This window comes from Pteropus medius, unplaced genomic scaffold (assembly GCF_902729225.1).
Source record: "Pteropus medius unplaced genomic scaffold, Ma_sr-lr_union100, whole genome shotgun sequence".
Classification (NCBI taxonomy): domain Eukaryota; kingdom Metazoa; phylum Chordata; class Mammalia; order Chiroptera; family Pteropodidae; genus Pteropus; species Pteropus medius.
In genome coordinates, this window is record NW_024344374.1 from 5,731,797 (window position 1) to 5,756,058 (window position 24,262).

The 24,262-nt window shown below is 37.2% G+C and overlaps 1 protein-coding gene across 5 annotated transcripts in view; it reads right to left on the bottom strand.

Moving 5' to 3' along the window:
- The window catches only part of ECPAS (Ecm29 proteasome adaptor and scaffold), an 87,291-nt gene that overhangs the window by 17,267 nt on the left and 45,762 nt on the right, over positions 1-24,262 (bottom strand). For all 5 annotated transcript variants that reach the window (XM_039870698.1, XM_039870696.1, XM_039870699.1 and 2 more), the window contains 19 exons: positions 23,714-23,817; positions 23,184-23,307; positions 22,122-22,202; positions 20,878-21,103; positions 20,375-20,466; positions 18,590-18,724; positions 17,684-17,846; positions 17,081-17,253; positions 15,802-15,903; positions 12,777-12,900; positions 7,836-7,981; positions 7,335-7,389; positions 6,538-6,652; positions 5,781-5,849; positions 4,336-4,453; positions 3,871-4,038; positions 1,659-1,738; positions 958-1,063; positions 171-218 (listed from right to left, as the gene is read on the bottom strand). In XM_039870698.1, the coding sequence (XP_039726632.1) occupies positions 171-218; positions 958-1,063; positions 1,659-1,738; positions 3,871-4,038; positions 4,336-4,453; positions 5,781-5,849; positions 6,538-6,652; positions 7,335-7,389; positions 7,836-7,981; positions 12,777-12,900; positions 15,802-15,903; positions 17,081-17,253; positions 17,684-17,846; positions 18,590-18,724; positions 20,375-20,466; positions 20,878-21,103; positions 22,122-22,202; positions 23,184-23,307; positions 23,714-23,817 (2,229 nt within the window). The remainder of the gene's footprint in view (positions 1-170; positions 219-957; positions 1,064-1,658; positions 1,739-3,870; positions 4,039-4,335; positions 4,454-5,780; positions 5,850-6,537; positions 6,653-7,334; positions 7,390-7,835; positions 7,982-12,776; positions 12,901-15,801; positions 15,904-17,080; positions 17,254-17,683; positions 17,847-18,589; positions 18,725-20,374; positions 20,467-20,877; positions 21,104-22,121; positions 22,203-23,183; positions 23,308-23,713; positions 23,818-24,262) is intronic.

Sequence of the window (24,262 nt, forward strand, 5' to 3'; positions counted from 1 at the left end):
TAGTGTAATAGCATCCAGTTTCTCATTCATTGTAAAAACAGTGAACTATAATATGATGCCAATTATTCTACAATTAAATGTCATTTTACAATGAAAAAATTACATTACTGTCATTATTACTTAGAACCCTGCCCCACTTCACAACCCCAATATAAGATAAGAGTTTTCACCTTGCTCAGAGTTTTCAGAGCTAGTTCTGCTGCTTTTCGTACAGATTCCTAAAAATTAAAAATGTTTGGCAAATACAAGTTAGAGACTTTCTTTCTCATCTACCCCACGATGCATAATAAATACCTTCAAATCTACACAAAATAGTGAAAAATCCTACTTTCAATACCGGGTAAAAAAAAATTTTATTTCATTAGGCTCTGTGCCCATCAAGGAACATATTGCCATGTCATATTTTTTTTTAATTAGGTATGACCTATTTTGACCTTATAAAAATATAGCTACTAGGTATAAGTTTAGAAACTAAATATATTTTTAAAAACATCTAAATCTACGTGAGGATTATGAAAGACTTAAAAATCTCTAACGAATAAAGCAAAAAGAAAGGCAAAACTAAAGTACTTAATTTTAATGATAATATATAAAAATACGTAACATTTATACTGCCCAGGAAAAATTCAGAGGAACTGGTCATGTTATTTGGGAAACTGATTTATATAACTGAGCTAAATATTTTTTCTAGATTATCTCCAAACTGTTATTTGTCCCTAAACGAAAGTATGAGATCCCTATTGAAAGCCAAGCAATAGCCACCTTAAAAAAAAAGTCAACTTTTACATCTAAAGAAACCCAAACTTGCAACTTCATAGACACATCAAAACTGAAACTTTGAAGGGAAATTGTGATCTTTTAAAACTGTCTGGATATTGAATTTTGAAACATACAAATTTAACAATTCCAGTTTAAGTTATTCTACGAATAAATGCAGACTTATTTATTCTGTAATACCTTTATATCATCTTGCACTCTAAAAAGAGTTTCCCAAATTTCTGGAAGTTTATCAATGATGTCATCTAGGGGTCTTCCTCTCAATAAATCATTCAGAGCCAAACAGCTGAAAAATAAACAATTTGATTTGAAATATTTGATCAAAAAAGCTCAATATTTTACTCCGAAACATTCTTATCAAACAAGAACATGGATTCTGCCAATATTTCTGGTCATAACCACCCCACCCCAAGACAATGACTATTTTCTCCTTGGTGTCTCAAATATACCACAGACATATGGCATTTACAGTCATCAAATGTCTGTTTCCCACAACTATAATACAATCTTTGTGAAATAATACATCATTTTTGACTTACCACTGTACTCCTAGGGCCTTGCACACTGCCAAGCACAATGCAGGCACTGAATATACATAAATTATATATGTATAAATAAATTCTACCCTAAAAGTCATGACAGCATATAAATATATCGATGTCTAACAATTCAGTAAGTGATCTTCTAGTTTAATTTCATACTTATAAAAACTACGACAATTTAGGAAAACCACTAGTTTAAAAAGTTAAATAACAATAAATGTCTAATCCAACCAGAAATTTGCTTTTTAGTAGTTTGACACAAATTATAAAACTTAGAAATTTGAAGGAAAAAAAAAAATCAGTTGTATTTCACTGGTTTTCTATCTCCAAAAATGATACCTGGATTCTCGAACTCGCCACATATTACTGGTAAGGTTCTTAACCAAATCTTGAAGAATTTCCTTCAAATACTTGTCCACCTAATGAAAGCAAAAAGAATGAAATTAAAAATGTAAAACCCATCAATAATCAAACTTTTATCTCTCAACCACAATGACCATCTCTCATTATGTAGCAGCCTTAGTGTCTCTCGAGGCCTTTTATTTAGCCCACAAGTCTTTCCCCACTTTGGTTGCTAAAAGCTGCCAGAGTGATAACTTTAAAATGCAAACTTGATCCTTGTATTTCTTCACTGCATGAGAATAAAGTCCAATCACCTGGACATGGATACGAAGTCCTCTGTGACCCCTCTAGCTCTAATAGTCTCATGTCCTATTATCTCACCTCCCTCCATTCCCATCTCTACTCAAAATCTCCTTCCATATCCTACTTGTCTGGCCAATGCCTACTTGTCCTTCAAGATTCAAATCAGGCATCATCTCGCAGAAAAGACTGGCCTACTCTTCCTGTGTCTCCCCAGCACCTTCTTAAGCACATATCAGACTGGACAAAGACTGTGCTGCTCCATCACACTGAGACCTCAAGGGCAAGAACAGTGTCTCACTTGTCTCTGCATCCCTGATACCGTTCACATTGTCTGGCACATAAAGAAGCATTATGATTATTCAGAATGAAAGACGAGTTTAGTCTTTTAAGCTTCTGTTTTATTTTGATATACACACATTGATCTGGTAACAATTAAGAAATTGATGATAGACTCCATTTTTATACTAATCCGAAGAACCTCCAAACTTATGGCTTTTCCACTTTTTCAGGTAGGAGAGGTTTTGTTGTCCTTACTTATATGTAAGAGAACCAAGACAGAGAGGTACTTAACTCACCTTAAGATTTAACAAACTGATGTCTTTCTAAATCTACTTCTCTAAAGATTTTCCATAGTGATCTCATCCACACTTGTGGCTTCACCTTTCACTCATACAGAAATGACAATCACATCTCAAGAGCCTAGGCCTATACCTGAAGCTATAAAGTCAACTCACCTATTAGAACTTAGTGGACCCAGTGGTACTGAATCATCCCCTAGAGCAAACGAAACTCACCGAGCCTCCAAAACTGAGCCCTCAAGTGTCTACCACACTCAACCTAGCATCAGATTGAAGAGAGAGGACAGGGCCACATCATATGCGGGGACTGAAGAGACACGGTAAAGATCATGGAATTTATTGAAAGTAAACTGTGAAGTCACCAAAAAGATTTTAACCCAAAATGGCACAATCTAATTTATGTTAAAAAAAAAAACAAAAAAAAAACCTTTTATTGCTGATAATAAATGAAGGAAGGCAAACAAAAGTGTAAGATGACAACCTGTTCATCAGGAAAAAAATAAGGAAAGCAGAGAGTGGATTCAAGGAACATTTTGGAAGCAGGATCAACTAAATGTGCTATTGGATTCAACTGAAGATGTAGGTAATGGAGGCAAAAATCAAGGATGACACCAAGTTTCCAGGCTTGGGTAAATGAATGAATGCTGAGAATGGAGAGAGAGAACGTTGTTTTTTCAAGTCCTATTCCAGACATGTTAAGTCTAAGGTGTCTTAAAACAACATCTAAGTGAAGATGTCAAGCAGCAGTTAGATACGCAAGTCAGGAGCACAAGTTTTATCTGGGCCGAAAACATGACTGGGAACCATCACAATAAAGACAACAATTATATGCCCCGGAACTGATGAGCTCATCTAGAAAGATAAAGCTGAGAGAGTAAAAGGGACTCATTGGCAAGCCCTGAAAAATCCTAATATCTAAAAGTAGAGTAGAATATGAGAAGCCGCCAGATAAGAGATAACAAAGAGGAGAAACCACATATACTAACTGCCTGCTTCCTGTCTATCTCCTCAGCTAAGTGAACCTGAAGGTTAGGAACCATGTGACCCGTTCTCCACAGCATCAACAGCAACTGCAACCTACAGTATTCCATTCGTGTGAATATACTACCATTTCCTTAACCAGCCACCCGATGGACATCTAGGTTGTTTCCATTTTTGAGATTTCAATAAATGTTGTCATGAGCACATTTGATACCTTCAAAGAAGGAAGAAAGCAGGAAATGAAAGAAAGTTTGTTTGTTTTAACAAAAAGTACATGAAGTAGAAAGGAAGATGAGTACTGGGTTTAAATCTCCTGCATAATCTTGTACAAGGATTCAGATACTTGCCGTTGCTTTATCAGTGACCAGTGCATTCCAAATACTTGTCATGGCCTGCCGAATGCCAAGGTTGGGATCAAACTGATAACGATAGAGACGAGGAACTAGTTGAGGCAGAAAAGGAGCCAGCTGTTCTCCAGCTCTGGTAGCAATTACATTAAAACCAAAAGCAGCACCCTAAAAAAATAAGACGAAGTGGGTTAGATATACCTGTTATAGTAAAGTAAAATATTAACATATCAAATATATGAAAATCACAGAATTCTCCCTCCCAAATTTGTCCCTGGATTGAGCCTGATTTATTGGGTGTCCCAGCTTTTCCAATCAACAATGCAGCCATGTAGCGGTCTGGCTCTCTCTCATCACACTTTTTACAGAACACTCTGCATCTCAATTGCGACCATCTGCCAATGTAACAGATTTGGCTTTGGAGAAAAGTAAAAAAATAAAAACTGTCCAGTGATATCAACTTACCTTCCTAGAGTTCCACATTGCATGATGGTTGGCTAAATTCATAAATTTATACACCAGATCTGGTTGACTAAGATCACTTGCCAGAGAACAAAGCTCCTTGTAGGTGGAGAGGCCCTGGCTTGGAAACAAACAAACAAAAAGTATGCAATAATGTGTTCTCTCTATCTGGCCTAATAATAATTACACCACCAATTACTAAGACATTTTAAAATTACGTTTTCACTGTATTTCCAATACCAAGTTATCTGAACACCATAGAGAAGAGAATCAGGTTGAGAAGAATATAAAAAGTCACCTAAATCAATTATCAGCAGGGCCTGGTACGTAACATAAACACATCTGCAACTCCCATGGAGGTGGAGCCCTCAGCACTTTGGGAAGCAGCCCAGCAACCCTTCATTACACTGTGCACAAATCTCACCATCGTGAGAGTCAGTTGAAACAACTTGTGTCTTTTCCTAAGTTTTTTCTAAACTACAGCACTCCGGTCTTGGTAATAACATCTTTGACTCCTGTTAACTTTCCTCTTAACAAATAATATTTGCTCAAAACTTGATCATTTGTGTCAGTTATTTTGGGGTGGGGGATAGGGACAGAACATTTTTTAAGAACTCAGAAGTCTTCAGGGAGAGTAAGTGAAATGAAAATAACTCTCCATGTGAAAACGGTGAGCTAAGGGAGTGCGTCCAGGACAGAACTAAGTGCCACCTTCTAACGCTGTAGACATCTCTGAAGCAGGGCTCTGCGTGGTGCCACAGCAAGGCCCAGTATGCTGCAGCTCTACCTGAGGATTTTCAGAGGAAAAGCAACAGTGTAATCGCAATGGAATAATGATAAGATAAAGGAGGTGGGCTCTCGGAATTAATCTGAAATGCTTAACTGGTGGACTTCCAGATACCAAGTAGAGTTGCCACCCCACAAGCCCATCCATCCAAAAAAAAACTAGGTGCCCGTGGATGCTGAGCTATGCTGCCAGATGCCCCTCAGGATTCCCTGAGTTCAAGGTCAGATCCTCCCCCACAGCAGCCAATGGTTAGTCACTGAGAGGGTGTAAAGGCCTGATGAGGGGACATAAAGGCCCAGCCCCTAAAAGCGGGAAGACTCTGAAGGGTCACCCGAGCTCAGCTCCAGTGCAACTTGAGAAGTCAGTGTTTGCTTAAGTGCTGGCAGCAGGTCAGCTCCTCCTTGGGCCATCTGCCCTATCTTGCTTCCTAATTCCCTCCAGGGTGATGATCCCGGGCACCCTTTAATAAACTGCCAGCATACAAATCTCCATCTCAGAGTCTGTTTCCCAGAAAACCCGAACTACAACATTAGGTTTTTTCCATGGAAGTTTCCTTCTTCCACTAACACATTTCCTAGGAGGATGGAAATCAACCTCATAAGAGCTCTATTCACCAGACTAAGGATGTCTAATGACTGACCAACAGATTTGACACACTTACCCATCGGGTGTTTTGCCAAGGCCTCCCCCTTGAAATACCACTGTCTCTCCAGAAACTTCATGTTTAGCTCTAAACCAAAACAAGGGTAAGAATTTAAATTAGCCTCAAACTTTTCACACCAGCTTTCAACTCATTGGTACATTTCATTTGCGAACTGATAAAATCAAGTTCTCTATCAGTATTTACCAATTACAAGATGTCAGTGTTGACTAATCCTTTCCATCAGCCTGAGAATTTTATACAATGAAATCTAGCATAAACAAATTAATAGACCCCATATAAAAGACATCTCAAATAAAGTTACACTGAATTAAGTGTGTTCTCACCTTAAAAACTATCATTCCTACAAGGAAAGCAACATTAAGCACCAACCAATTACAAGAACGATACCCCTCCCCCATACTCTTCACAGATCAGACTATGAATGATATGCAAACTTCCTCTCCATGTCTTCACTTTCACTTAACCAAAAGTCACTATGGTATTTTTGTAATACAATGCTTTAACTATCCTGAGATCATTCAAAGCTTAACCCAGTGACATGTTTCTAAATAGTAGTTTAGTTTGCTTTCTAAATAGTACACACTGGATAATTAGACTGATATCCACAGCATTAACAGTCATTAACCTGCAATTCAGAAAAGACTTAATAAACAGAAAAATGAAAAACTGAATTTTTCTTCTTTCACTGCATATTCTCAATATGTACAAAACTTGCCCTACGTGTTCAAATCTGAAATTTTCAAGTTCACTGTACCTTTTGCCAGTCATCAGTGTCTCTACAAGTGTAGAAACTAATTCCTGTTGATCTTGTTCATTGCCCAGTTCATATACCAACCCAAGGCCTTTTGAAGCAACGTCTTGGCTAAGTTCTACACAAAAGTCAGATAAAGTAATATTACTTTTAAAAAAATTTGTCTACCGGCCATCAAGTTGAAAATTTTAAAAACCTGTAACACTAACCCAAAATTTTATCAAAGTAAATTTATAAAAACAGAATCAATCTGCCTATTTTGTTAAAAATGTACTAAATCACTTCAGTAGATATGGCCCCCAAAAGTCCCTATGAAAGAGGATTACATTCACAGAAGATCCACCTCACAAACCAAGTCAACCCTGCTGGGCCCTGGTGTGCAGCGCACAGTGACAGAGGATCAATGGACTGCAAATCATACATGTGAGAGGCAGAACAGATTCATGGAATTTCAATACACCTACATCTAATTTTTTTAATGAAAAGTTAACACACGTCCATATATTTAAAACAATTAAGAAAACAAAGATACTATTTAAATGTCTAACACATACATTCATTCCCTCTTGGCTTAGAACACAAAAGGAAGAGGATTCAGAAGTAGAAGAAAGCCACTATTTAGTAGAAATACTCAGTTTAAGAAGGCCTCAGCTCCATTTTTAAATGCAAAACTGAAGAATGTGATTTAATTTAATTGAAGAACTGAGTTTCCTATACGTTTATGTTCATTAATCCAGATTTTACAAACTTTAAATACAAGTTTAATAATATTAGAAATTAAATATTTACCAATAACCTACCATCATTTTCTGACAAAACAGACACAAATGCACTCTGAATTTCTTTCAGATGAGACTGAAAGAAGAAAAAAGGCATTTAGAAAACTGAAACTCCTCCTCTTTGGGAGAATAAGAATCTTGCTCTCGGGTACACAACATGTATAAAATCTAGGACCCCAGGTGTTCACAAGCCCTGCAGCGCCCTCATCTCTGAAGAAGGCCAAACTACCTGAAAGTTGGACCACTTACAGGCAGTCTAATGCACGCAGTCTGAGCCTCCCATCCTTACCATTTCCAACCATATACCTTCAAGTTTAGAATCATCTTCCCGCCAATATATATCGGGCTACCATCCTCCATTCCTTCATCTACAGCTTATTTCAAAATATCTATTAATGGTAAATGGCCCTCACCTCAACTTTGGCCCTCACTTTAATATGCTTTCCTACCCACCATCTTTAAACTATTAGTATTTCACAAGCAGGTTCAAGTAGAGCTGATCGCATGTATAGGATAGCTTACCTTCACTTCTTTGTGGGTACTTAGCTTCCTCACAAGGGAGAGGAGCCAGATGCAGGCTGCTTGCCTCACATGTGGGTTGGGGCTAATGATATGTTTATTTAAAATCACATCCAACACCCAGGGTACTATATCATTCACTTTAGCTCCTAGGGAAAAGCAAAGAATGATAAGCAATTAAAATAACTGAATAGAGTTTCCTGAAAAAATTAATTTTAATCATTTACTCAATCCTATATTAAAATCTAAATGACTAAGATGTTTAAGTAAATTGCTGAAGGAATCAATAATCATTCATGTCAAAACTCAGCATAAGCTAAACAAATTTTCAAAGGTACTCAGGTTATTTTAGTTCCCTAGAATGAAAAATTAACCCCAAATTGCGAAAGGCCATACATGCATGTGGAGGGGCAGAGGTTATATGGAAAACTTCCGTACCTTCCTCTTCATATTGCTGTGACCCTCAAACTTCTCTAAAACAGTTGCATCATTATTTTTTAAATTATCCTGCAGTCTCTAGTCTCAGCAATTTTTCTTTCTCTACTATATCCTTCCCATCCTTTATCTAAAAACTAACACACGAACCCAACCACTTTTGACCTCACTTTCCTCCTCCAGCGACTGTGACATTTTTCTCCTTTATTACTTCAGGGTTCTTCAGCCTCAACACTGCTGACATTTTTGGCGGGAGAGTTTTCAGTGGAGAGCCATCGTGTGCACTGCGGGATATTTAGCAGCATCTCTGGCCTCTACCCACTGGAGACCAGTCACCTCACCCTCTCCAGGGTCCAAACATTACCAAATGTCCTCTGCGGGGTGAAATCGTCCCCTCCCAGTCAAGAACCACTGTTTTACATTAAAACCTTTCAAACTAGTTGTCTGTACTCATGGTTTACATTTTTCTCTCCTCTCAGTTTTTCTTGAACCCATTCTAAATCAGGCTTTTATCTTCTCCACTCCACAGAAATAACTCATACAAGTCACCAATTCTGTTGCTAAATTCAATGATTAGTTCTCATTTTAGTTGATCCATCAGCATTGTATGACCCAGCTGATCCCTATCCCATCCGTGCCACACACCCCTTCATAGACTTTCTTCCTTTCATTTCCAGGACACTCCTACTTCGGAATGATCCTTTTCAACATTCTTCTCTGCTTTTCCTCAACTACCAGAACTCAAAACTCTGGGGAACCCCGGAGCTCAGTTGTTAGACCTCTTCTCTACACACTTCCTTGGCGAGCACATCTAGGTTCATGGATTTAAATACTATCAAATATTTTCCAAATTGGAACTCCTCAAAATTCCATACTCCTATATCCAACTGACTTCCAGGTGTAAGAGAAAACATGCAGCATGCTAAACAGTGGTAAGGACTATGGAGAAAATTAAAGTGGAGAAAGTGGGTAGGGTGCTGGCCCTAGCTCACCTATGGGTGAACTAGGACATTCCAAAACTGCCCAGGAGGGGTATGGAGGAAAGAGTCAGGGAAGCAGTTTTCCCTGCACCTTCCCCACCCCTACTCCACACAAGTTTATCTCCCAGAGCCACCCCATCTTAAGTAACAACTCCATTCCTCTGGCTGCTCCTATCAAAAGCTCTAAAGTCATACGTAACTCCTCTGACACCTCATATCTAATCCAACAGGGAATCCTACTGGCATATTTCAAATACCTTTAAGCATTCATTTCTCACCACTTCCAGGCTACCACCCTGGTGGAAGTCACCATTGCTTCACACCTGGAATTCTGTAGTAGCCTCCTACCTGTTCTTGCTCTGCCCTTGCCCAGTTCAGTTGACTTTCAACACAGCACTAAAATGACCCTTTTAAAATATAAGTTCAATCATGGTTCTCCTTAGTTCATAATCCTGCAACTGCTTCCTATCAAAGGCCCCCCATGATCTGGCTTCCCACTGCCTCTCTGACCTTGCCTCTTACTCATGGTCTCCTCACACGCTCTGTTCCAGTCCCCCTGAACTCAAACACATTCATGCTTCAGGGCCTCTGCAATTGCGACTGCTTCTGCCGCGAATGCTCTTCCCCAAGAAACCTATACAGCTCACTCCCTTACCCGTTTCAAGTCTTCACTTTCAAGACACCTTCCTGAGAACGGGCGCCCTATGCACTCTGAATGACCAACCAAATTTTATCTACCTGCTTTCTCTGCTTTACTTTTCTCCATTGTACTTATCACTATTTAGCATGCTACACGTTTTCCCTTATTTTGCTTCTTGTCAACTCTCCCAGTACAATGTAAACTCCATGGGAGCACAATTTTCAACTGCTTTGATCATTCCTGCATGGCCAGTACCTAGAGTTATACCTGGCTCATACTACACATTCAATAAATATTTACTGAATTAATTTACTACTTAACCCTCTCTGACTATGATAAAAAAAACATACGTTGACTACTTTGTTTCTAGAGAAAATGAAGTCAGCTGCCAAAAAGGTCTTAGGAAATCACTAAAATTGTACATTTATCACTATCTGAAATGGCGAAAGTGAGACAGAACACATTTTGATTATTTGTAAAATGAAAATAAAACAACTACTACCTTGAAAACTAACTACTCCTTCTTCCTCCTCAGAAACCACACCTTCACATCCAAAGCCTGAGCCCCGCTGCAGACACTTCTCACTCCTCCTTCCTGGCTCCCCACCACCCCCGGCCCCTCTTCTTTCAGTTTTCATTAACTCTGATCTTCTCCCCAGCCTCAGCCTGGGATTTTTTCCCTTCTCTGCCTTCACTGGGTTGGGGAAACTGGATAGAAACGGTATTACCATTAATCGAGACAGGGAATAAAGAGGGAAACGATTTTAGGAAATAAAGAAGACATACTAATTCAGAGGGTGAGAAGAGGAAAAGAAGATAATTTCAGACTTAGACATATAGAAATGTTGGTGCCTATGGGACCTCTGTGTGAAAAGCCCAATAAACTGTTGGCAATACAGCTCTGGAGTGAACACACAATGGTTCTAAGACAGAGCTATACTTTTGGGGGTCACTGACATAGACTGGAGTAAGCTATGGGTATGGGGGATCTGGGGTATCCTAACACCAATGTGGAGTGTGGAGGAAACCGAGCAGTGAAGGAGAGGAAGTCAAACAGAGGTAAAAGAGGAAATCTAGGGAAACGGTCTTGTACAAACTAAGTGAAAAATGTCCCAAGAAAGTGTTGGCATATGCTGAAGGCCTGGGTGAAAACGCATCTCAGTAACTAAATTAAAAACAGAGGAGGACAAGTAAAATAAGATTTCAGAAAGCATGAAATGGATAAGAGAGATAACCCTAGAATGGTAACATTCTAGGATGGTAACATTAGGAATGGTAACATTCCTAAGAAAAAGAGAAAAAGCTAGAATTAGACTCACAAAGACAGAAAAAGGCCTGAAGAAGGTAGAGCCGTTATTAGTGGACAATCCCACCTACACGGGAATCCTGGCTGCAGAAAAAGGCACTAGGTGCCATCAGCTCCTCACCAGTCACATTAATCTAGTTCCCAGTCAGATCAGAGCCCTTCTTTTACTTTCTCATGACCAAGATCTTAGCAGCCTGCAGTTCTATCTGGGCAACTACAATTACCAAATTAACAAGCCCTTATTAGATTCCCACAATGTGCCCGGGACTGTGTTTCATGCTTGAGATACAAAGATGGCTAAGACCTAGGGCCCTCACTGGCTTCTCAAATGCTGTCCCTTCTATTCAAGGCAAGATTAGTACACTGCAACAAAAAAGCCCTAACAGCTGAGCAGCACTCGGTTGGGAATGACAAACAGAACATGGATGATCACAGTTTAGGTAAAAGACTCATCATCACCCACTTCACCACAATATTTTGTTTTCCTTTCCCTAAACACATAAAGACACATAAAGACGGGAGAACCCTGACGCTTGATGGACAATTTAATTGAGACTCTTGGATGTGCAAAAAACCCAGCAGGATCCAAGCTTCCAATTACAGTTTGAAACAACACAGAGAAAGTTCAGAAGTTTGAAGACTGGCCTAGGTACCTTGCTATTAACCTTCATTTGCTTAGGTCACTAAGTAGAAATCCATGGACTCAGAAATATGCCTTTTATAGCAAATCCACTCTCAAGTGTGAATGGGCTCTCACTTCTGTCAAGTCCCTGACATCATCTCTCACGTACAAACTGAGTTGATACTTCCAGTTTGGTTGCCTACTTATTAACAATAGTCACTTCCCTTCCTAGAGTATCTTTCCTCTATACAAATTTCTCCTTACCTTGCTTCATATACTTCCAAACAGAAGCCTCAGAGAACTGACTCTACCTGGCTTCCATCAAGCTGCAGCTCCCCTAAATAGAATGTGAGGAAAAGTGTGTTTTCTATTTCCTGTAAATCTCTTTATGATAGCTAATGCAATAATAGGTGAACGAGGAAGCAGGTAATCACAGCAGTGTTAAATTTAACTATAACACTAAGTAAAATAATTATTAATGTATTCACAAGACACAAAACATATGAAATCATAGTATTTTTAACATGTAATCAGAAACTGCATGCTCAACTATGTAGTCACTAAAAGCCATGGCACCTGGAGCATGAGCAGAAGACACTGAAGCTTCCTTGTGTCATAAAGAATTAGGGGACACGTGATTTGGAAACTGTTATGCCTTGACTTATGAAACTGGCTAAATAACACCAATTATCATGAAAAGAGCACAAATTTGAGGGTAACCCACAGCTAACTCCCCTGTTGCCTTTCAAAAGACTTGAAAAAAGTTCTCATTTATTACATGTTCACTCTCCTTTAACCGACTATTTTTCTTGACTGAACCAAATTGGTAAGACAGATATAAATATGTGAAAAAAGTTAAAATGGAATGTATAACTTTTTCTTTTGCTTCAAACGTGATAAAGAGAATAGAAAGAAAAGGGTCACTTGATGATTATAAATCAATTAGCTAAACATCTGGTACCAGCAAGAGGAGTGTATTCTTCTTCAGTCACTAGCCAGGCATCTCGGGCAGCCACGGAACTAGTTCCTATCGCAGCACTGGTAATGGCTTCACCGATAGTGAACTGAAGTTCTATCTGCTTGGCCTGCAATGAAGGAAACAAAAGCCATGAATCAGAGACAGCACTGTCCCAAAACATCCATTTTACAGAAAGACTGCTTAATATCTTTTTTCTCAGTATGCTTTGTTTTGACTCAGCTGGACTGCTTTTGGCTAATGGGATGGTTTAAAAGTGAGGTAGGGTGAAGGAATGAAGAAGGTAAGAATGGCTCGAACATCTTTTCCAAGTTTACGTTGCACTCCTCACCTTCAATAGAAAACCTCTACACAATGATTTTTAACCTCTGAAGAGAAGGGCATGGACTCTGAAGCCGCACAGGTCTCAATGCAAATTCTAGCTTTGTCTCTCACAAGCTGCCTATCCTTAAACTCTGAGTCTCAACTTCTTCACATATAATATGAGCATAATACCATCACCATCTCATCAGGCTGTAATGATTTAATGAGATTAATGTACAGAAAGCTTCTAGTGAATTCCTAATTTGTAGTAACTGCACAGTAAGTAGCAGCCATTATAACGTAATACCAACTCCTCTTTGCAATCTTATATTACATGATACCTACAAGTTATTCTCAAATGGTTCAGGAAAAAAATAAGGAATGATAAAGCAAATACGGTAAATGTTAAAATTCGGTAACTCTGAATAATGGGTATAAAGGAACTCTTTATATTATTCTTACAATTGTGCTGTAAGTTTGAAATTGTTTCAAAAATCATGTCAGAAAAATTCTATATGATATATTGTCAAATTTTAAAAAGTTTAACATTTTTGACACACTTCCCAAATATGGTTCACTGACTCAATGCAGAATTGGACCTGTCTTAGTTCCCTCTGGAATTTTTCTGTTTACTGTAAACTGTTAAGAAATCTAAGAATAAGGGAACAGAAGAGAATAAAAAACAGAAAGTATGAGGGATATGGGAATATTATGACCTTTTGAGAGAACTCTACAAAGCAGACAGACAACAGTTTAGCAGCTCCTAATCTCAAACAAATGTCTTGATACAGTGTCAAATGCTGTATCACATGCTTCCTTTTCTGTGAGAAAAGGATTTAAGGGCTTCAGGCCCACAACTTCCCAGGTCTAAGCTGAGAAAAAGGAATTTCAACAAAGAGAATCCAATATTAGGGATTCATTTTATGTGCCCTTTTTTTACATGTTTCCTATTGTTAATAACAATAAAATTGGCATTATAAACAAAAACAAAACTCCCTAACTCCAATTATGAATAATATTATATCTAGACTGCTTTATATATTCCAAAATAAGAGGAAGTCAATAGATGAAATAAAAATAGGCACATGGGGATTCATTACTCTACTTTGTGTATATTTGAAATTTTCCATGATAAAAAGTTAAATAAAAAAACAAAACTTCAGAACTTTGTCACAGCTGACTGTGAAGATATTTGCTTCTCTGAGTTTCATGCTTTTTTTTTTCATTCTTATCCTTTAATCTATCATGTTTCCAGCTTTTCATATATTTCTGTACTTATAAACTCTTAATAGCTTCAATAGCAAGTTAAGAATCCAGACAAACCTTCATTTATTTAAACAAAACTAGAAGAAATCCATCTTTTCTCACAGATTTTAAAAAAGAAAAAAGGTGAAAAAAGCAGACATCATAACGCTTTCCCCCAAGTGATTACAACGTCAGTGACATCCACGGAGAACCTGATACGGGTATAATTAATTCACTACCAAAAAATTTCACCTTAAAATACTGAATTAAATCTAACTATGGGCAGTGAACACACAATGCAATGTACATATTTATATGTGTGTGTATATATATACATATATATATATATGCGCATATATACATGTATATGTGTATATATTTATATTATATACATACACATTATATATATATGCCTTACTGTTAAATTGTACACCTGAAACTTACTAGATCTTGTTACCCAATGTCGCCATAATAAAAATTTTAATAATTATAAATTTTTAAAAAAGAAAAAAAAATACAGAAATAAGAATCCAGAGCCCTAAAATTTAATACTTGCTCTATCACTTAGCTGCCTGAGTCCTCATCCCCAACTCTCCTCACCCCCATCCTTTAAGGCCCAGCAGCAACCTCGCCTCCAAAACACCTGCACCAATTCTCCCAGACAGAAGTACCACCCATGCCGTCCTTTGTGAGTCTACTGCCTTATACACAAATGTCTCTTCAGGTTCAGTTACTCTGCCAATACTTACTGAAGTCCTACCACTAACAATCACACTGCTAGGCACTGGTTTTACAGTGGGGAATGAAACCAACTCTGTCTTCAATCTAGTGGGCAATTAGATTGAATGCTGCAAATGCAGTGGTGATAAATGCTGCAAAGAAAAAGCACCGAGAGTCACAACAGCACAAATAACTGGTTTGAAGGGTCAAGAAGGCTTTCCAGGGGACAAGCAACAACCTGAGAAAGAAGGAAGTATGGGTCTTTCAAAAGCTCGGGGCAAAGGAGGATGGAGAGGCTGGCATCAAAAATGTAAGTGAGCGACAAGAATCAAGGCTGGATCAGGGGCTAGATCACGCTGTGCTAAGACAATTATCATACTGGGCAGCAGCTGTCAAATGGCAAGTCTTCTCCACTATACCAGGAATTTATCAACAGGACAGAAGCTAAGTAAGTCATTAGGCACAAGAGCAACTGGAACACCCGCACCTATTCCCCATATCTAGCTGACTGAGTAGGTTTTCTCTTCTACCCACAGTGCACTGTGCTTTACTCAAAAATTATGACATAAAGACTTTCCCACATGATTAGTCAATGCCATGCCTGCCACAGTGATGAGCCCAAGGCTGGCATGCAATAAGTACTTGGTGAATAAATAAATGAAAGGTGAATTTAAAATCTCACAGCATGCTATAGTCCGACTTTTGTTTGAATGATTAACAATCGGATAGCAATAATAAATACCTCCACAGAATCCATCAGACCTTGCAGGAGTAGTTTCTGGTGAGGAAAATCTCCATCTCCAACTGGAAAATATCCCAATGTTTGGATTGCTCGTTCTTTCATCTGGAAGAAGAGAGTTTTTTTCTTAAACAGAGTTTATAACAGCTGTACCCCAGAACATTTCCACAACGAGACAGCAGGAAGGGGCAATCTAACTAATGCAGCAGTGCACAGGTTTTTGGTTTGTTTTTAAGTATCTAACTTTACAGAATCATGTCTGTAAGACAATGGAGCGACAAAGACATAAAACTGAGTCCACAGTTGCAAAAGAAAAAAGAAGAAAGCCTTTAATTAGGTTTATTATCCTTCAAACTACATCACTTAAAAATGTAGGTTTTGGGCCCGCAGGACCTAAGATCAAATGACACAGCCTGATCATTTTAGTAGCCTTTACAAGTATGTATCCATAGGCAAGTTACCTCACCTCTCTGTGACACAATTTCTTCATCTGGAAAACACAGATGACAATTATATCTACTTCACTAGACCTTTTGGAGGATTCAATTATACGTGAAGCATTTAGCATAAACCTGGCACATTACAAGTGCTCAACAGTGGTTGGCAATGATTAACTAATAACTAATAAAAACTGTACTGTATGATCTCAGAAAGTTTCAAACAGTAGCAAGACCAAGAATAAGATTACATGTTTACTAAACCTGTAGTAAAATAACTATTCTGTTCATTAAATCATTTCATATTTCAATACTAAGGTGTTCTGACCACAAAGAAAATGTTTTAAAGTCTATAAAATTTTTATCTAAAACTAAAAAACTATAAGTATCCTTTCCCTTTCAGATTACTCACACTGTTTACTAATGCCCAGATTTCTTAAAACCAAACTTGCTGGAGGAGGTTAAGATTTAGATTTGGTCTGAAATTATAACAATATTTAACACTTTATTAACTAGCACTTTATTATCTAGCACTTTATTATCTAACACTTTATTACCTGATGCATTTAACACTTTACCCAAATCTTAATAGTTACGAGCCTAAATTGGAGTAACTAGATCAAATGGTGCGCAAAGGTTATGCACAAATCATCCCTAACTCAAAATTAAACGGTCACCTAGACTTTCCTCTTTACCATTCCTTTTTGCATTAAGTCCTTCCTCCAGCTGCAATGCCATCTACCTCTTTACAAACGTGTTTTTGCACATATATATGTATATATACACATACACACACACATATATAAATAGAAATAATATCAGAATGGAAAAAAATAGAGACTTGCCTTATTTGTTTCCTTACTGGAGGGTATTCTATTTAGTAAGCTTTCCACAAGATGTAATTTGGTGAAGCCAGACCCCTCACTGGGGATTGGGAGAGGGCCATTTCTGCCAATTTCACCCAGGGCTGTACAGGCAGCAACTGCCAGGAGAGGAGATGTGCTGTCCAAAAATGACCCTGTAAGCATATTTGGACAAAACTAAGAATAAAATACTATTATCTTTGTGAGCCAAAGCAACCAGCAATGTCCACAGGATTTGTAAAAGACAGCAAAACAAAATCAAAGTCTACAGTATCTTCTAGCTGATAATGTGTTAATGTTTGCTCAGTAATAAAAACTATGGAAACAGGACATAGAGTAGTGTCCTTTTTTTAAATGTTTAAAGTTTTTCCATAACACAATCATGTCATATAGAAACATGTAGAAAAAACATGTAGGAAAAGAGCACTTTTATTGTTATTAAAAACTATTTAGCATCAAATAAGGTTTGTGAAAAGGCTTGTGACTTTAAAGTTCATTGCTGTAAAAAGAGATCCAAATGCTATATTAAATTGTAACCTAATTCAAAAATTGCAGCATCCAAGCCAGCACTGGCACATTAATCACCTATTGTTTCTGTGGCATTCTGAATGACTTTCTCTTGTTCAGGCAGGAAGTCAGCATCGGTTTCCAGGTCTCGTTGCTCTGCCATTCTCATTTTCTTTTTAGCCAGATATCTTCCTACTGTGAATCCCAATGCAAGCAAAGATCCATGCTGTATCTCTGGGCTCTGAGTATAACAAAAGAGCATATGTCTGTCTCTCTCTCACATGTGCAAGAATGCATTGAAATAACTGTGTCCCTCCAACAAAACGTAAGGCCAAAGAATAAAGTGATCATTCCAATGGATGCTAACGAATCAGGCTTAAGGAATAAGAGAAATTGAATTTTTAACACAGATAATTCCGAAAAGTTATACGTAGTCCTGATTCACTTCGAGATTTAGATTCCCTAATCCCTCTCCAACTCTGGGTGAGATAACTTTCTTGCATGCTCCTATTATAGCACCCATGTAACTATACCATCATAATCTTCAAGCATAAATTCTCCCTGTTGCCAACCAAACCCAATAAACAAATCCTAACTGCTAAAATACCTCCAAACGAAAGGTAGGCCATAAAATATGTAAAAGCACATGGTTTTGACAGTGTTTTCTGCTAGGACAGGCACAATAACAGGTGACAGTGGATGGGAAAGAAAAAAGGAACATTTCTGAGCACCAGGTAGTAGCAAGGAGTCTCACGTACTTACTCTCTGCTGCATTCTCAACACCTAAAACAGTGCCTATCGGACTCAAGGCACACAAATTTGCTGAACCAATTCAATCGATATATTATCTATCTCATTTAATCTTTACAATTATAAAAGCTTATTTTACGAATGAGAACACAAAAACTAAAAATATATTAGATGCTTTTGTAAAATTCTACTATCTCCCACAAATAAAGAATGAAGACCAAACTGGTAACATACATGGTTATCTTTTGTAGTCTTTATAAGCTGTTCTATCATTGACTTCAACTCACTTCCCGACACTGTAGAGACCACCACAGAATAAAACAATGCTGCCAGTTCACGCATCTCTTCTTTACTACTATTCATCAGACTCTGAGCGGTGCAGAAAAAGAAATATATACATGATATGTAATCATCTTCCTGCTGACAACACCTAACATTTAAAATTAAAAGAATAAATGATACATTATATTGTTCAGTCTATTGGTATCCCTGAGAAAAGAATACAAGCTATTATTTCAAAATAAAAGGTGAATTATATACCAAAATCTTCTGTGCATTTTCATCAAAGATACTAAAACAAATGGAATTAATACACAGATGATCTAAAATAGAGGTCAACAAATGTTTTCTGTAAAGTGCCACATAGGGTTTGTGGGCCATATGGTTTCTGTCACATCTCCATTCTACAACTGACATGCAAAAGCAGGCACAGACAATAGATAAACAAATGGGAGTATCTGTGTTCCAGTAGAACTTTATGGACATTCTTAATTCTCACATGTCAGGAAATGTATTCATCTTTTGATTTTTTCAGCCATTTAAAAATGTAAAAACTATTCTTAGCTTGCAGGCTGTATGAAAACAGGAAGCTGACCAGATTTGGCACAAAGACTGTAATTTGATGACCCCTGATCTACAAGATCAAAAGTCAAAATCTTTAACATCATTTTGAAATCAGAAAATATTCACAAAAAATTAAAAACCTTTTAAACTGGAATCAATTTCACAACAGCAGATTTTCCAGAAAAGTACAAAGCTCACATCTCTTGGTAAATTACATTCATTCTTTCACACATAAAGAGATAACCTGTACATTTTACCATAATAATTCAGGGTGCATTTTCTGAAAAGAACTGCATTATGTAACACATGAGGTATATAAAACTATATGGGCCATACATACACTAAAAAAATTATTCATTGTTTAACTGAAATTCAAATTTAACTGATCACATATTTTTATTTGCTAAACCTGGCAATACTTTTGGTGTGACCATGGGACAAGGACACTCTCCTACCTGACTGGTGGGAGTGTAAACTGGTACCACTCACATGGAGGACATGCACTACCTATCAAAATTGCAAAAGCACACATCTTCAACTTCTGGGGAATCCACCTAAAAAATACTTCTTCATATTCAAAATGATGCACTGTTCATTGCAGCAGACTGGAAGTACCCTAAATGACCATCAGTAAGGACCTAAATAAATTAAGGAACACTCGTACACTAGAAAACAATGAAGCTGTTAAAACAAAGAGGATGCTCTCTCTGTAGTTATGTGTTAACGGAGAATAAAATAAAAATAAAAAATGCTTATTTTTTTCATGTGAGTATATGCATTAAAAAACTCAAGAAGATACACCATGTATAAACAAATGATGACCTATATATATTTGTCAGGTGACAGAAGAAAGGGCAGGAAGTTGAGGGATTCGGGTAAGTGGGAAGCAGTTATGGAAAGAAGACAATTTACATATTTTTTAATTTAAACTACACAAATCTATTAAACTTTTAAAACAGAAAAATAATGTCTTACTCATATAACTCAATTTATCTTGCACTCTCACTAGATGGATCATTGAGACAACCTACATGCTTCTCAATAAGCCTTTGATGATGAGAGAATTTTCAAAATGAGCTAAAGGCATAATAGGTCATAGGAACTGGCAGGAAGATGAAATCACAAGACTGACATTTAAAATATACAGAATCAAAAAGAAATATGCATAGAATATACCTTTATCCATTCTGTTTTGTCTACAAATTTGGTAGCCAACTTTTCCGGATACACTGAGACAGCTTCCAAGAGACAGTACATGACTGGCAAACCTAAAAAAGAAAGAATTCAGAACCAATTTAATTTCAAGAAAAGTGATAAACATACAGGGATCGTGAAACTCTTTTAAAGCTTTAGGAGGCGTTCTCCAGTTCTACAAAACAAAAATAAACCTAAATACACTATGTGATTCAATACTGCAAATTTAAACTAGTTATCCATAAAAAGATGTCCCATTCTTCACACCCCCTTATGAAGTAAAAATATATTATCTATTATTACCATTTCTTTCTGAAAAGAGAAACAGTATATCAGAAATGAATCAGATCAGTTTAGAAAAGAAACAAAGGCTAATGTTCAGTTACTGAAGAGAAAATAATTTTGCTATAAATACTCGATTGATTTTAATATTAGATTTTTGCTTAAGTGCTTTAATATCTATCCTCGGAATCACGACCTCATACCTCCAACACCTGCTAAGAGCTGCTGAAGCAGGCCAATGTAGATCTGAACAGGGTTGGTTTCTCCACTTTTGGAAGAAGATGAGGAGGCTGTCGCCTGGTTGCCTGACATTAAAGTCCGTATATAGCGTCCAATGGCTGGGGCATGATCTTGCATATCGGCCAAACTCTGAGAGGTGGGCACCACTCCTGCACTGTGAGCTAGGCACATTCGTAAGTAGAGAACTATCTAAAAACAGAATGAATAAGAATACAAGATAAGTTTCTCGAAAAATCAATGTGGGAAGGTATTCTTCAAAGTGACAGTTTCCAGTTTTGATTCCCCTACCCTCCTTCATAAAGCTATTCATAATCCTCACAGAAGCTGAAAAATATGACTCAATATGTTAACTGAAATTACCATACGAAGCAAAATTTACCTAACAAGCTTTTATAAATCCAAAGAGTATTTTTAGTGGAGTTTAATGGAGTTAAAATGCAAACTCAACTTCTAAAGTCTAATACATCACAATAAAAATTATTTTTAAAAGGTGTGTGTGTGTGTGAGAAAGAGAGAGAGAGAGAGAGAGAGAGAGAGAGAGAGAGAGAAAGAGAGAGGAGGAGGAGAGGGGAGGGAGAAAAGAAAGAGAGATATTGAGCAGAAACCTGGGGCAAATGATCTATTCCTGTGGAACTCCAGTTGTATTTAATCTCCACTGACACAAGAATTTGAGAATATGGATTCAAATCATCTACAGAGAGTAAAAACCTCTGATATAAACTGGCCACTGAGGAGTCCTCTGGATCTCTCACCTTAGGACAGGCAGAAACTACACTGTGAGTATTCTTCCTCATTCTGAACATTATCATCTCTTCTCATTTAATTAATACAAATCAATGACCTAAACAATAGAATTTCCCTTATAAATGTGACAAATGAATCTCTATCACTCTCCAACCTTCAAAACTAGAAAACTCAAACAACTCTGACATATTGTTGGCTTTAAAATTTAAATCTAATTGGCTGTAAAATCCTAATAGTAATCAATGCAGAGCATCCACTTCTTTCAATAAGAAAATCTCACTGAGATAAATATACAGACTCCACTATGAATTAAAACAATACCAATTACCAAATACCGTTTTTCTAATAACCTGGTTTATGGGTTTAATCTAGAACACAAAAAATTCATAGACATCTCTTTGGATGTGACATTTTCATTTATAATCTTTAGAGAAAGCAAAACAGAAATAAATGCCAGTCCTACCTCTCCAAAGGCTGCTGGGTTAAACGGAAGGACAGTGGTGCCAGTCATATACTTGGCTGGAGTTTTCATTCGGTGGGAAGCCTAAGAGAAATAAGCCCCAAACACGATTACTGAAAAATGGTGTCCATGTCCCCTTCCTCAATTCAAAAATAACTGTACTTCTAGCTACATTATTGTTTGCTACTGTTTATTCTAGTCAAAACATCTTCCCATTAATCATGCTGATTATTCATGTCCCTCAAATCCTAAATGACAGATGTATTATCTTTTCTTCCTCATGTTTTTTCCTGGCTTGTTTAAAAACAATAAACCTACTCCAGATATCTACTGACACAGTCACCCCAGGCCACTGCATGTCAGTTATTCTTATTAATAATGGAGGCAGGAGGAAAATAGGAGCACAAAAGCATCTTCTGACCACAAATATGACAGTGCTATAGAGTAGAAAATCATGGTTACTTAATACTGAACTCCTTAAGATGTCTATGTGAGCAAAAACCTAGGACCACCAGCACAGGCGGAAGGCAGTAAGGTATGCCCCAGCATACTCAAAGAAACACTGATGTAAAAAGTAGGAAAGGATCAGGGCTGGGGGTTATGACTGCCAATACTCTGTACGATCTACCAGCAGAGAACACCGTGCAAAAATAGGAGACTTGCAAAAGCAGATGTGATGTTCTTTTATGACTAGGGCAGAAAAAATGTGAACTGCTCCCTGAAACAGTCTTCAACTTAAGGTGCCCTAAATAATACCCTTAAAAACAAAAAGGAAATGTATTTTTAAGCATGTCTTGCCAAGAGAAAAAATTTTAAGCTCAGCCAAAATGTTAAAGAACATAAAAGAAACTGTAAGCAATTCAGATCTGGGTGAAACAAATCAATTACATTTAAGAATTATATTTTTCTCGTTTTGTATCTTTTATTGTAAATATTAACATTGTTAGAAACTACTACTATTCAACATTTAGCGGTAACATTTTAAACGTGTCATCTAAAATACGTATGCTTATTTTCATCATCCATTACATAACTCAAACTATCATCTAAAGTTAAATGTCATACCTTTTCTTGGATATAATATACCATTTCTGGGAAAGAAGGCATCTGCTTAGAAGCACTTTCTTTTCTGTTTTTACCAGGAAGACACCTTAATACTCGCTGTGCTTCTCCATGAACTTCTTCCCGTCTTTCAGAAAGACAAATAAGAATAAACTTCACCAATTGGAGAATAATTATTTGAAGATTAAGAACAATAATTTTATCTGGCAGCTGGGATTCTGAAAAAATGCCTTAAGCAGATTCTTGGCTATCTAAGCAAAGAGTCATAATATATATTATAAGAAGTTACTTCTTTTTGGAAATTTCATGAGATTTGAAGAGTCATGAGGCTTGCATTTTTAAATTTTACCCACCAGTAAAAACAAGACAGGTTATAACTACAAGTCTATATCATATCAAGGGCCATAATTTTAACTGTTTAAGAAATTGCTTCTAAATGCCATAGACTTACATTACGAACAACATACATTTTAGTAGTTTTCAAATAAAATTAAAATGAACCCAAATTCGAAGTAACACCTTTTGAAACTTACGGATCTCCTGCAGCTAGTAAGAGCAAATATCTGGAAGGTATATGATCTGAAGGAAACACCGTGCTCGCAAATTTCACAGCCACTTGTCGAACTTGAACTTCAGGCTATTTGACACATAAACATGCACACACACACAAACACACACAGATTTAAAAAAAAATTACGGACAACTCGTTCTAGTCAAGATAAGTCATCTTAACTGCAAACAATCAAAATTTAAGTTGCTATTTCAATAAATATGTCTAAATAAATAAAATTAAGATAAATCATTTGTCCAAGATTTTTAATCATGTTGTTTAAAAGTCTTTGGATAGTGATATTACTTAAAAAGTACTTTTATGATCTAAGAGGACCCTCCAAGTAAAGCAAGAAAACCCACAGAGACCATAGTCAGAGAATCTCTGTACAAGCATATCCTCAGCCCGACCTTGAGACCAAGGTCACTATGACAGTTGATGCCCACCACCTGTTTCCCCAACTCTCAAACTCTCAGTCACATGAGTGAAATTTGAATATTTTACAGGGAACACAAACAGATCTCACTTGGAA